The following is a 14,666-nucleotide window of genomic DNA, read 5'->3' on the forward strand; positions in this document are numbered from 1 at the left end:
CATCGGTGGAGCTAATCCACCTCAAGGGGGATGATTTGCATTTTCCCAAACTACCGGAAAAGTTTAGGAAACAAGTCCTTCCCCTTCCCAGAGAAAGAAGCATAAGGGGCCTGAGGATGTGTGTTGGGGGTGGAAAAATACACATTTAGAGTCGGTTTATTTACATGAGCCAACAAGACAGTGTCCTGGTGCCTGGAAGCATTTTGTAGAAAGAAAACACATTCTAAGCAAGTGATTTAAAAAAAAAAACTTTTCAGACCCAAAGGTCATTTAATACAGTAAATCCTACTTGAGTAGTTTTAGCAAATATAAAAAATATCTACACCGTACAGACTTGTTAGTATTGGATACACAAGATTTGTTTTTTTAAAAAAACTGCGATACCCCTCCTGATAAACCCTTTGCAAAATGCAGTTATGTTGCACGAGGCTATAAAAAGTAGGGGTGCCTTTATTTATTAACGACATAAATATGAACTCGACAGGCTACCGGTGATATAAATAGAAGACAGAAGTGGTCTCGGACTAGCAGTTAGAGGACTATGAGAGAGGTTTAACTTAAGAGTGCAAAGGGTATTTAATTGTATTCTATTATCTAAAACAGAAATGAGACCGAGCCCGGGCGACCGGGAACCACCCCCGCCCCCAAACAAACACAGGAGGGTCTCTGTCCTAGCAGCGGGGCTTCTCAACGGACGATGTAAACGTGGTGAAACGGAGGTTTGGCTATCTTACACGACGGCGGGGAGTCCAGCATCTTTCCTTCCCAGAGCCGTGGCGGTCCGAAGGAAAGGCGGCGGATGTTCACGCTGTTGTTTTGTCTCCAGAAATCCCGAGGAGCCCAGCCCCTTCCCCTTCCCCGTCCGCCCTCCGCGGTGGATCCCGTCTGATCACGCTTCCACAGCACAGGTGGCCGAAGCCCGGTCTCGTCCCCGTCTACTCCTGGGCCTCCTTGCGGCTCAGCTTGTAGATCTCGGTGGGTCCGTCCACGTGAGTGATGGTAGTGGTGAGCTGGAGCTCCTCCCCGCTGTGAACGCCGAGGTCACCTACAATGAGAAGGGATGATGGGGTGAAAGGCATTATAGCCCCCTGTTCTGTAAAAATCCATTCATTCCATCGTATTTGAGTGCTTACTGTGTGCAGACCACTGTACTAAGTGACTGGGAAAGTACAACAAACAGGAAAGGTATTTCTCCGTCTGTCTCCCCTGCTAGACTGCAGGGTCCCCCACTGTGCTCTCTCTCCAGTGCTTAATTATAATAACCATGGTATTTGTTAAGCACTTACTATATGCCAGGCACTGTACGAAGCATGGGGTAGATACGAGGTAACTGGGTTGGACACAGTCCCTGTCCTACATTGGGCTCATAGTCTTCATCCCCATTTTACAGATGAGGTAACTGAGGTCCAGAGAACCGAAGTGACTTGCCCAAGGATACACAGCAGACGAGTGGCAGAGCCGGGATAAGAAGCCACGTCCTTCTGATTCCCAGTCCCGTGCTCTATCCGCTAGGCCATGCTGCCTCCCTTCTGTACCGAGCAAGTGCTCAATAAAGACTATCAGTTATTGATTGGGAGGTCGCCGACCGGTGGGGGCATGCAGTCCCGGAGGGTCAGCCCTAGGCCGAAGCCGATATGCTTCAAGGGCTAGGTATCCTGTCCATCACCCCGAGCCATTTCTCCCCAGGCTGCCCTTCAGGCCGTGGGGAGCAGAAGAACAGAAGCAGCATGGCTCGGAAGAAAGAGCACAGGCTTTGGAGTCAGAGGTCATGGGTTCAAATCCCAGCTCTGCCAATTGTCAGCTCTGTGACTTTGGGCAAGTCACTTAACTTCTCTGTGCCTCAGTTCCCTCATCTGTAAAATGGGGATTAGGACTGTGAGACCCCGTGGGACAACCTGATCACTTTGTAACCTCCTCAGCGCTTAGAACAGTGCTTTGCACTTAAGTAAGCACTTAATGCCATCATCATCATCGTAATAATCAACAGCTGCTCTTGCCCCTGGGGTAGTCGGTGGCCTGGATTTAGGTCCTGGGTTACCAGGTTCCAAGTCAGAGCTGTACCTTGACGGGCCACTGAAGAGCAACGTGGCCTAGCGGCTAGAACCCGGGCCTGGGAATCAGAAGGACCTGGGTTCTAGTCCCGGCTCTGCCACTTGTCTGCTGTGTGACCTTGGCTGGGCAAGCCACTTGACTTCTCTGTGCCTCAGTTACCTCATCTGTAAAATAGGGGTGACGACTGTGAGCCCCCTGTGGGATGGGGACTGTGTCCAACCTGATTATCTTGTATCTACCCCAGCGCTTGGAACAGTGCCTGGCACATAGTAAACGCTCACTTGTCCAGCTCCACCACTTGTCAGCTGGGTACTTTGGGCAAGTCACTTAGCTTCTCTGAGCCTCAGTGACCTCATCTGTAAAATGGAGATTACGGATGTGAGCCCCACGTGGGACAACCTGGTCACCTTGTAGTAATAATAATAATAATAATAATAATAATAATAATAATAATAATAATAATAATATTTTTAAGTGCTTACTTTGTGCAAAGCACTGTTCTAAGTGCTGTATCCCCCCCAGTGCTTAGAACAATGCTTCGCACATAGTAAGAACTTAACAAATGCCAACATTATTATTATTAACGATAAATACTATTTTAAAAAAAACTGGAGGGGATGTTAGCACCACCTTGTGGTTGGATGGCCATTCCTGCAATCACACCCATCATGGATCTCTCTCATCTTGATGATGATAATGGACTTTATTAAGCGCTTACTATGTGCCAAGCACTGTTCTAAGAGCTGGGGCAGATACAAGCTAATCAGGTTGTCCCACGAGGGACTCACAGGCTTAATTCTCATTTTACAGATGAGCAAACTGAAACACAGAGAAGCTAAGTGGCTGGCCCAAGGTCACACAGCAGACAAGTGGTGGACTCGGGATTAGAACCCACGTCCTCTGATTCCCAAGCCCATGCTCTTGCCACTAAGCCAAGCCATCCGCTCCCCCAACTGCACTGTCCAAACAGTCCCCCTCTGTCACCAGGCCGAAACCCGCTGCCCTTCCCACCTGGAGGAGCCAAGTGTACAAACTATGATTTCTTTTAAAAACTGTACACTCATTTTTGGCAGGGAACATGTCCACCGGCCCTTCCATACCGCACTCTCCCACTGCACATGGTAAGCGCTCAATACAAGTGATTAAATACTAATAAAAATAATAGTGGCCAGGAATTTTTCTAAGTACTGGGATAGAGACAAGTTAATTGGGTTAGACACAGTCCCTGTCCCACATGGGGCTCACAGTCTTTATCCCCATTTTTCAGATGAGGTCACTGAGGCAGAGTGAAGTGACTTGCTCATGGCCACACTGCAAGCAAGCACACGGCATGAGAACCCAGATCCTCTGACTCCCAAGCTGTGCCCTTTTTAATAGGCCATGCTACTTCTCCAAAGCACTTAGTACAGTGCTCTGCACACAATAGATATGATCGATTGACTGCCTGGTTTAGGATGCAGAGGGTTAACAGGTCAGAAAGCAGAGGCAGCAGGGGAGAACTCGGGGGTGGGAGGGTCCCGGAGAGAGTGTTACAGAACAGTAAATCCCAGAGGGGGAGCGAGCCAGTGGGACCAGATATGTCTGCATCATCCTCCCCAGGCTGACAGGTTCTCCCTCCGGCTGGCCCCTAGATCAGTTGAATTCAAGAGATGCTGGGGCCACTGCACCTCTGGAACTGAGCATCTTCAAGCAGGCAGGTTGGTGGGAAGGGGGAGTAAAAAGGGCCGCGGAAAGGGGAGAACAGTGGCAGGCCGGACGTAAAGTCCCTTGCACAAGTTTTCTCTACTGGCTAAGGGGAAAACGGGAATAAGCAAGGGAGGAAATGGGTCGGCACAAATACATTCAAGATGTGCCAGACAGCCAGGGCCTTCTAGAAAGGCAGCTCTCATAACCAAGATTGGTGAGGACGGTGTGACACTGGTGGTCTAGCCCACTATCACCCATCCCTGAAGCACACACATTTCTCCTGACCTGATTTCCTCCCCGCCACTGTCACCTCCCACTTCCTACTCTGACCCCCACTCCCACCGAACTGGTGGAATGCCAATTAAACAGGAGCCAGAGAAGAGGTGCCAACTTAAGCTCTAGAAAAACTCAGCACCCCCAGATATCCTGAGAGATGGAGACCGGCATGGAAGCCCCTTCCCTCTGCCTCCATAAGAGCTCTGATTACCCCTCTTTCATCCCCGGAGGGTTGTGGGGGTTCAAGGAGATGCTTTCTGATACATTCTTGATGCTCATGGGGTACAACAATAGCATCTGAGCACTGAAGAACACTACTACATCCTCAAGGAGTTTATGATCCGGTGAGCATTTTGCAGCCCTGCTCCCTCTCCCTTCTACATTGCCTACACACCTGAATCTGTGATCTTTGGAAATTTGGTATTTGACCCACCCTCAGCCTTTTATGTTTGTATCTACGAACTTATATATTATAAATTTATTAATGCCTGTCTCCATTCTAGACTGTAAACTCGTTTTGGGCAGGGAATGTGCCTACCAAGCAGTGTGGCCTAGTGGCAAGGGCATGGCTTTGGGAGCCGGAGGACGTGAGTTCTAATCCCTGTTCCGTCACTTGTCTGCTCTGTGCCCTTGAGCAAGTCACTTCACTTCTCTGTGCCTCAGTCCCCTCATCTGTAAAATGGGGATCAAGAACTGTGAGCCCCATGTGGGACAACCCGATTACCTTTTATCTACCCCAGCTCTTAGTGCAGTGCCTAGGCACTTAACAAATGCCACAAATATTACTATTATTATTAGTGTGCAATCCCAGGGACAGCAGGACTTGGCAGGTGCCCGGATGCAAATCACCATTTGACTGATCGTCGCCATAGTTTTTGTGGGACGGCGCATACAGGAACATAAGGGCGAAGACGTAAAGGTTCCACATCCCGTAGATGCCGGTGAAGAAGGCACTGTTCACTTGAACTGTGAACTCTCCCCATTTCCAGTGACCTTCTGTCACCTGTTCAGAGGAGAAGAGAATAGCGAATTTACTCTCAGTAAGCCAAAGATCCTGCCATAGCCTGACCCCTCCACTCCTGGGGAAACAGGCAAACCGATCACACAGTGATAGTTATTGAGCATCTGCTCTCTATTGACATTATAAATGCTTGGGACAGTACACTAAAGTTCTTGTCCTCAAGGAGTTTACAATCTACTAGAGGAGACACACAATAAATTACAGATCAAGGGAGTTAAGAGAATAAAGTATTTACCTAAGTGCTATACAGATTGTGGGAATTCAAATGCCTAGGTGGCACAGAAGGGCTTCAGGGGATAGAGCACGGGCCTGGGAATCAGAAGGTCATGGGTTCTAATCCCGGTTCTATTTACATGTCTGATGGGTGACCTTGGACAAGTCACTTCACTTCTCTGGGCCTCAGTTCCCTCATCTGTAAAATAGGGCTTTAGAGTGTGAGCCCCTTGTGGGACAGGGACTGTGTCCAAACTGTTTTAAGCCCCCAGCGCTTAGAACCGCGCATGGCACACAGTAAGCACTTAGCAAGTACCATTATCATCATTATTATTATTAAAGGCTAAATAATAATATTAAAGGCTAAATAATAATAATAATAATATTCATTAGGCATTCACTATGTGCCCAGTACTGTACTCAGCGCTGGAGTACATACAAGATTATCAGGACAGCCACAGTCCTGTCCCACACGGGGCTCACAGTCTTCACCCCCATTTAACAGATGAGGAAATGGAGGCATAGAGAAGTGAAGTGACTCTCCCAAAGTCACACAGCAGGTAAGTGGTGGAGCCAGGACTAGAACCCAGGACCTTCTCACTCCCAGGCCCATTTTCTATCCACTACGCCATGCTGCTCATCTGGTGAGGAAGGAGAACAAATGGCCTCCCAATTCTACAACAGCTAACCACCTGGCACATTTACCCCTTTTCTAAATTCAGTTCAGGGCTGACAGTTTCCAACGGTCGAAGGAAGCAGGGGACTACTGAGAAAGTGCCCCAAAGTCGCCTCATGGCAAGACCAAGTACCTGGGGAATCAGTGCCCGGTCAGAGCCCAGACCCTTCTTAAATAAGGGTGGGAGATGCTTGAGTCCAGAGGCCGCAACTTCCTATAGTTATCTCCGGCACGTAGAGTGAAGGAAGCCCTGTCAATCCTCAGTCAATGAGATGGTGATGATGATCTAATCAGGAGTATCTGGACACTTCCTATAGACTGCAAGCTCGTGGTGGGCAGGGAACCTGTCTACCAACTGTGTTCTATTGGGAAGCAGTGTGGCTCAGTGGACAGGGACTATATCCAAACTGATTAGCTTGTATCTACCCCAGCCCTTAGTACAAATACCATAAAAAAAATACAAGAGAGGGTGAAGTGAGATTGGGGAAAAGGATAGCCTACACCTACCTATATTGTGTTCTTTCAAGCACTTAGTACAGTGCTCTGCACACAGTAAGTGCTCAGTAATTAGCATTGATTGAATTATCCCTCACAAGGTAAGGTGACAGGCTGCTTTTCCTCCTGAAGGGAGGAATTTCAATAGTTCAGCCTTGTCCAGGAAAGAGGTCCTGGGGAGTCAGTAATGCCCAAATAGAGACTCTGGAGATTCGATCTCAAAACTATGGACCGTGGGACTGGGGCTGTACCCATACCAGCTAGCCACCATGGCCAGCACCAGAATGTGACTGCTCTACTGTTGAACTGTACTCTCCCAAGTGTTTAGACAGTGCTCTGCACACAATAAGTGCTCAATAAATGTGACTGAATGGATTAGTAGATGTGATTCCTATCCTCAAGAAGCTCATAATCGAGCAGGCGACCCATACCCACTAAATTACACAGAGAAAAAGGTAATAGAGTATAAAGGATATATACAGCTACTCAATGTTCTTTGGAGGTTTATGAGAACTTAAGTGCTTGGTGGCGCAGATGGGCTGAAGTGGGGGATTGGTTGTGGTGGGGAGGGTGTTGTAAGGTTGTAAGAGTAGACGCAGACCCCTTCTCTCTAGCAATGTGCCCCGATTTGGAAAAATCTACCTCCCTTCCCCCCTCACCTACCATGGGCCTCCTCTGGGAAAAGGCCATAGCCAGGAACTGCAAACTGGGCTTGAAAAAAAAAAAAATCCCTCCAAAGACGCCAGTACCTGGGGGGCGTCTCATTAGCTCTGAGAATGCCTTAGATGTCTATAAATAACCCTTGAAAAGCCCCTAGCAGGAATGTCAGGAGCTAATGGAATCCAAAATGGCCCCCCGCTCTCCGCTTACAGAGGAGAGCTACCCTGGGTGCCGTCAGCCCAGATATAAAAAGCCAGACAAGAGGCCAGAGAGTTTGAAAACATTGTGATCTGGGAGTATCAACCTTTTCATTTTCCCCTGGAAGAGGCAGACCTGAAAGCTGGAATCCCTGGAAGGCTGCCCTCCTTTGCCTCTAAAAAAAAACCAAAAACCTGAAACTTACTAGATGTGGAAATGCTGCCATCTGGCCCCAGGATTTTTCTTGGATAGAGGCAGAAAACTCACATTTGACCCTGCTGGCTGGGACTCTTTCCCCTTGACAGGATCGTGAAGTGAAAGACATGGAGGAAAACTGGCTCCGCCTCTGGGGTGTCCAGAGGCAGGGACACCTGATTCGCTCCAGGGCACGCCCGTCCTCCCATCTGCTCACCCACCAGGACCTGCCAGCAACGCTGGTCAGGGCACCTGTGTGACCTTTGAAGCGATATGACATTTTCTCCTCGACTAAAACAGCACCCCATTGCCACTTCCAAGCCCCTCCCTGCCTTGAGCCGAGCCTAGGCCCCCCAGGAGAGGAGACATTCCATGGGACGTGGTGTAGGAGACCCCTCCCCTCCCACCTAAGGGGACCCTGCCACCATTTCCTATCGTGCCCACTGACCACTGTGCTCGTTTCCCTCGCCTCATTTCACCAGTCAGCAAGCTGGCTGCTCCCTCTGGGACTTTCAGTGGTTCCATGCATCTTCAAATTAGCAACAGCATGTACCGCGAAAACTGTGGGGCTCTTACAGGGAACAGTGTAGGGTCCCCCCACCCACCCACCACCAGATTTGGCTGGGAAATTCTCTTCAGGACTCTTTTTAATCCCACCCTCAAACTGGAGGACTCTGAAAATGAAAACACTTCTCGCTGTGGGCAGGGACCGTCTCTCTTTATTGCTTTATTTAACTTTCCAAGTGCTTGGAACAGTGCTCTTCACAAAGTAAGCACTCAGTAAATACGATTTAATGAATGAATGAAGTTCCCAAGGTGCTCAAAGGTCGGGCTCTCCTCACACCCTGGCGGGATATCCCAGGGGTTCAGATTATGGGAGGGGGTGAGGGGGAGGCCTTACCTGGCTGACAATGAAGAAGATGACAGTCATGGCTGCACAAGCCAGGGTGATCAGCATGAGGAATTTAAACCTGAAGATCAGCCCCTGGTTGGGAGACAGAGGGGTGCAGGTTAGACCCTCGCCATTCTTCACACCTCCTGAGCTCATCTAATAACCGTTCCCCCCACAGAACCTCCTGCTTCTGACCCCAACCTCCTGACACTTTTCTCCTGGAATCAGCTAAGTGAGGGTGGATAACATGGTGCAGTGGATAGAGCACCTGTCTGGGAGTTAGAACATCATGGGTTCTAATTCCCGCTCTACCACTTGTCTGCTGTGTGATCTTGGGCAAATCGCTTCACTTCTCTGTGCCTCAGTTACCACATCTGCAAAGTGGAGATTGAGACTATAAACCCCACATGGGACAGGGACTGTGTCCAACCTGATTTGCTTGTATTCACCCCAGTGCTTAGTACAGTGCCTGGCACAGAGTACGTGTTTAAATATCATTATTATTATTTTATTATTATCATTAAATACTATTAAAAGGAAAACGATGCTACCCCGTGTTTAAATATCATTATTATTATTTTATTATTATCATTAAATACTATTAAAAGGAAAACGATGCTACCCCGGGGCCACTACTTGCATCCAGCAGTGGAGTGAGGCTGTGGTTTCCATCTCTCATCACCAACCCCTTGCCACATCCTGCCTCTGTCCTGGAATTCCCCACTCAAACCTTCATATGCAACAGACAATCATTCTCCTCTGCTTCAAAGCATTATTAAAATCGCATCTTGTATTTATTGATTACTTACTGTGTGCAAAGCACTATACTGAGTGCTTAGGAGACTACAATGTAATAGACATCTCCTCCAAGAAGCCTTCCCAGACTAAGCCCTCACTTCCCCTGCTCCCTCTCCTATCTGTGTCATCCTCACCCTTGGGTTTGTGTGCTTTATTCACCCCACCCTCAGTCCAACAGCACCTAGGTATATAGCTATAATTTATTTTAATGTCTGTCTTCCCCCTCTAGACTGTAAGGTTATTATGGGCACGGATTGGGTCTACCAACTCTATTTTACTGCACTCTCCCAAGTGCTTAGGACAGTGCTCTGCACACATTTTAAGCATTCAAAACAGCAGTGGGAACGTTAGCAGGGAGCAGTATGGCCATTCGGATAGAGCACAGGCCTGGGGGTCAGAAGGACGTGGGGTCTAATCCTGACTCTGCCACTGCTCTGCTGTGTGACCTTGGACAAGTCACTTACTTTCTCTGTGCCACAGTTCACTCATCTGCAAAATGGGGATTAAGACGGTGAGCCCCATTGTTGGGCAGGGATTGTCTCCATTTGTTGATGAATGGTGCTTTCCAAGTGCTTAGTACAGTGCTCTGCACACATTAAGCGTTTCATAAATATGACTGAATGAATGAATGTGGGACAGTGACTCTGTCCACTCTGATGCTCTTGTATCTATCTCAGCACTCAGTACAGTGCCGGGTACATAGTAAGCACTTAATAAATAAGAATACAATTGCTTCACAAATGCTCACCTCATAGTGAAGTCGTCGTACCTTGCTCATTGCCGGCAGGCTGGACTGCTTCCCGCTGATGTTCCTGAACACCTGGAATACCACAAAGCACAGAAACAGAAAGTACAGGCAGAGGCAGATCCCTGCTACGATAATGAAAGCCATCTGAGGAGCTCAGGTAAGGAAAACTGCACATTTTTCCTGGTCTAGCACTGCAGGGTTGCCTGGTCTGAGAAGCAGCGTGGCCTAGTGGAAAGAGCATGGTCTTGGGAGTCAGAGGTGGTGGGTTCTAATCCCAGCCCTGCCACTTGTCAGCTGTGTGACTTTGGGTAGGTCACTTCACTTCTCTGTGCCTCAATTACCTCATCTGAAAAATGGGGATTAAGATTGTGAGCCCCACCTGGGACAACCTGATAACCTTGTATCTCCCTGAGCACTTAGAACAGTGCTTGGCTCATAGTAAGCGCTTTAACAAATACCATCATTCTTATCAAGCTCGAGAACACGAGTCCTGATCCTACTCCCGACCTACTGGATGACCTTGATCAAGTGACATAACCCCCCTCACCTCCCTCCCCCTCTCTTTTTTTAAAATGGTATTTGTTAAGTGCTTCCCATGTGTCACACACTGTTATAAGCACTGGGGTAGATACGGGTTAATTAGGTTGGACAAAATCACTGTCGCATGGGCTCACAGTCTAAGTAGGAGGAAGGACTGGTATTCAATCCCCATTTTACAGATGAGGTAGCTGTGACACAGAAGTTGGGTGATTTGCCCAAAGTCACTGAGCAAACAATTGGCAGAGCAGAAATCAGAAGCCAGGTCCTTCGGACTTCCAGGCCCTGTTTCAATCACTCAATGGTATTTTTTTTTGAGCACTTACTATGTGGAGGGCACTGTACTTAATGCTTGGGAGAGTACAAAAATAAAAGAGTTGGTAGACATTTTCACTGCCTACAATGAGCTTACAGTCGAGAGGATGATCTTGCAGTCTAGAGGGTGTAAAATCTTGATGGGTATGGACAGGGCAAACCCGGAATTGTTGTTCACTTCATCTCATGGCAGCAGGACATAGGGATACTGCCCTTTCCTTGCTGGTTCAATCTCTCATCCTATCCCGACTGGATTACTGCATCAGCCTCCTCTCTGATCTCCCATCCTCCTGTCTCTCCCTGCTTCAGTCTATACTTCCCTCTGCTGCCCAGATCATCTTTGTATAGAAATACTCTGGGCCTGTCACTCCCCTCCTCAAAAATCTCCAGTGGTTGCCTGTCAACCTATGAATCAAACAAAAACTCCTCACTCTCGGCTTCAAGACTGTCCATCACCTCACTCCCTCCTACCTTACCTCCCTTCTCTCCTTCTACAGCCCAACCCGCACCCTCCCCTCCTCTGCCGCCAACCTCCTCACTGTGCCTTGTTCTCGCCTGTCCCACCGTCGACCCCCGGCACACGTCCTTCCCCTGGCCTGGAATGCCCTCCCTCCACACATCTGCCAAGCTAGCTCTCTTCTTCCCTTCAAAGCCCTCCTGAGAGCTCACCTCCTCCAAGAGGCCTTCCCAGACTGAGCTCCCTTATTCCTCTCCTCCTATCCACCCCCCTGCCCTACCTCCTTCCCCTCCCCACAGCACTTGTATATATTTGTGCAGATTTATTACTCTATTTTACTTGTACATATTTACTATTCTATTTATTTTGTTCATGATGTGCATATAGCTATAACTCTATCTGCTCTGATGATTTTGACACCCGTCTACATGTTTTGTTTTGTTGTCTGTTTCCCCCTTCTAGACTGTGAGCCCATTGCTGGGTAGGCACCGTCTCTATATGTTGCCGACTTGTGCTTAGTACAGTGCTAGAGTGCGGAAGGTTTAAACAAAAGTTAACACTTCTAATGCCAGCTCTGCCTCTTGTCTGCTGTGTGACCTTGGGCAAGTCACTTAACTTCTCTGTGCCTCAGTTATCTCATCTGTAAAATGGTGATTAAAACTGTGAGCACCATGTGGGAGAGGTACTGTGTCCAACCCAATTTGCCCGTATGCACCCCAGCACTTAGTACAGTGCCTGGCATATAGTAAGCACTTTAAAAATACCATAATTATTATCATTATTATTATTATTATTATACCTATCCTTCCTCCTTCTTAGACTGTGAACTGAATGCAGGACAAGGTGCCAATTTGTACTTCCCAAGCGCTTAGTACAGTGCTCTGCACACAATAAGCGCTCAGTAAATACGACTGATGATGAAGGACTGTTTCTGCCCTACTTAACTTAGACCTACCCCAGCACTTAGAACAGTGTTTGACACAAAGTAAGCGCTTAACAAATACCGTTTTTTAAAAAATGGCAATTTGAGAAAAACCAGGACTGGTCACTTCACATACTATTCTCCACCATTTTCCCTTTTGCTCCAAGCACTCACCACACTGCTGAATCAAGGAAAAAATGTTCCAACCCAGAAGCATCAAGAGGCTGGTCGATTCTGCTCTGTGGAATGTGTTAAAGCTGTGTCTCAGCTGGGCAGTAAGGGCCAAGAGCAGCAGTTTCTACACTGGCCCTTAAGGGAGGTCAGCAGGGAATGAAGTCACCTGGGAGAAAGTGCCAATATGGGCAGGCCCCACGGGAATGAGCGGGCAGGGGATGAGCACTATTTCCGGAAGGATCTTGGGGGAATGAGATGCTAATTGCCTTCACACCATTTTCCAACTCTGCCTGGCTTGGAGGCAAGTGTTAATTCTTCTAATTACTTGCCTCTCCTTAATCCCGCTGTGGAAATTGGGTCTCTGCAGCAAAGCTCAGACAATGAGGCTTGAGTATGCCTCGGCCAAGGTCATGGGTTCCAATCCCGGCTCTGCCACTTGTCTGCTATGTGACCTTGGGCAAGGCACTTCACTTCTCTGGGCCTCAGTTACCTCATCTTTAAAATGGGGATTGAGACCATGAGCCCCACATGGGACAGGAACTGTGTCCAACCCGATTTGCTTGTATCTACCCCAGCACTTAGTAAAGTGCCTGGCACATAATAAGCGCTTAACAAATGCCATTATTATTATTATTATCATCATAATCAAAGACCATGTCCTTGGCTGATGCCTTCAAAACCACCTTTTCCATTCAGATCTAGCAATACACCGGAGCTCGGTAATTCGAGTGTGACCACTAACTTGGGAAACCCAAATGGGACTCTCCCACTCCTTCCCCTTCGCTCCTGTTAATGTGCTTAAAAAAACAACAAACTCTTTTCTGTGACGAGGAAGGATACAGCCAGCTCAGTGCCAACCTCCGTGGTCCAGATACTGTAGAAAGGGTTTGTCAGTTGTACCCCTCTGAAAGATGAACAGATTGGAAAATACCACTGAGTAAATAGATGAAACGTTAAAGGTTCCCAGTGCAATTCCTCTGACTGGTGGTTAGAAAAGCAAATCTTGGTGATGTCGCTATGAAATTAAGGAAGGTGTATTTACTGGTAAAATTGCTATTTTTTTGCAAACCCAAAAATAGGAGAGGGGCTTGTACCTGGGAAATAAAATCTAACAAAATAGAGAGGGGAGGAAAAAATGGGGGAGAAGGGAGAGAAATGCCTTCTACTGTATTCTCCCAAGTGCCACCTACATAGGCTGTCACTGAATTAACTCTCTCCCTCCCTTCTCCTCTTCCCACCCAGGAGTTCATATATCTCAATGGTTGAGCATTCTGACCCTTCTCTTTCTGCCCCAGTGGGCGCTGCTATCCCTGCTTACAAAAAACAATATTTTACTTCCTTTTCAAAAGTTGAGGAGTGGGGAGGCAGTTATGTAAGTGAGGTAGACTGGTGATGAGACCATGTTCTGCAGAAATAAACGGCTTCATCCCTTGCCAGGCATCAAGTTGGGCACTCCTCTGTAGAGAAGACCGTGCTGACCAAAGTGGGCTCTGACCAATGTGTTCCCCTCCTGCTCACGTTTCTCACACACAAGGAGGCTGGTTGAAATCCACTCACCTCTCACACATGTCAAAGATGAAGAGGCAGAAGGAGCCGACAGCAATCGGTCCCACCTGTTTCCAGTACCCAGAAATGTGGTTCCGTTCGTTCTGATCCTAGAGAAGCCGAGAAATGGGAAATTGAGTGATGGGTTTGGAGGAGGGGGAAGCCGTGATAGGTCTGTAGACCAAGTCCCCAAAATTATCTCCCAAAAGCCACCAGTCCAATGCTCTCTAAACAGTGGCACATTCCTAGCAGTTACATCTGCTGCTGTATAATGACAGCCCTTATTACTGATAATATGAATGGTATTTATTAGGCACACACTGTGTGTCAAACACTGGGGAAGGCACGTTACTGGATCGGACACAATCAACATCCCACATGTGGTTCACAGATTTCTTCTCCCCATTTTACAGATGGGAAAATAGAGGCCCAGAGAGGCTAAGTGGCTCGCTCAAGGTCACAGACAAGAATATAGGCAGAGGTAGGCCATACTGCCTTTTCTGGTATTACCTCTAGATGGTAAAGCTCCTCTGAACTGTAAGCTCACTGTGGGCAGGCAATGTGTCTACCACCTCTGTTATACTGTACTGTCTCAAGCACTTATTACACTGTTCTGCACATAGCAAGCGCTCAATAAATGGTCATGGGTTCAAATCCCGGCTCCGCTGCTTGTCAGCTGTGAGACTTGGGGCGAGTCACTTAACTTCTCTGTGCCTCAGTTACCTCATCAGTAAAATGGGGATTAAGACTGTGAGCCCCACATGGGACAACCTTGTATCCTCCCCAGCACTTAGAACAGTGCTTTG

At 47.9% G+C, this 14,666-nt stretch overlaps 1 protein-coding gene across 1 annotated transcript in view; it reads right to left on the reverse strand.

Moving 5' to 3' along the window:
- Window positions 1–235: 235 nt before the first annotated feature.
- The window catches only part of WLS (Wnt ligand secretion mediator), a 93,216-nt gene continuing 78,785 nt past the window's right edge, over window positions 236–14,666 (reverse strand). The window contains exons 7-12 of the mRNA XM_038753239.1: window positions 13,873–13,970; window positions 13,156–13,219; window positions 9,911–10,054; window positions 8,374–8,457; window positions 4,864–5,017; window positions 236–1,045 (exon numbers count right to left, since the gene is read on the reverse strand). Of these exons, the coding sequence (XP_038609167.1) occupies window positions 936–1,045; window positions 4,864–5,017; window positions 8,374–8,457; window positions 9,911–10,054; window positions 13,156–13,219; window positions 13,873–13,970 (654 nt within the window). The 3' untranslated portion in view covers window positions 236–935. The remainder of the gene's footprint in view (window positions 1,046–4,863; window positions 5,018–8,373; window positions 8,458–9,910; window positions 10,055–13,155; window positions 13,220–13,872; window positions 13,971–14,666) is intronic.

This window comes from Tachyglossus aculeatus, chromosome 10, assembly GCF_015852505.1.
Source record: "Tachyglossus aculeatus isolate mTacAcu1 chromosome 10, mTacAcu1.pri, whole genome shotgun sequence".
NCBI classification, from domain to species: Eukaryota; Metazoa; Chordata; class Mammalia; order Monotremata; family Tachyglossidae; genus Tachyglossus; species Tachyglossus aculeatus.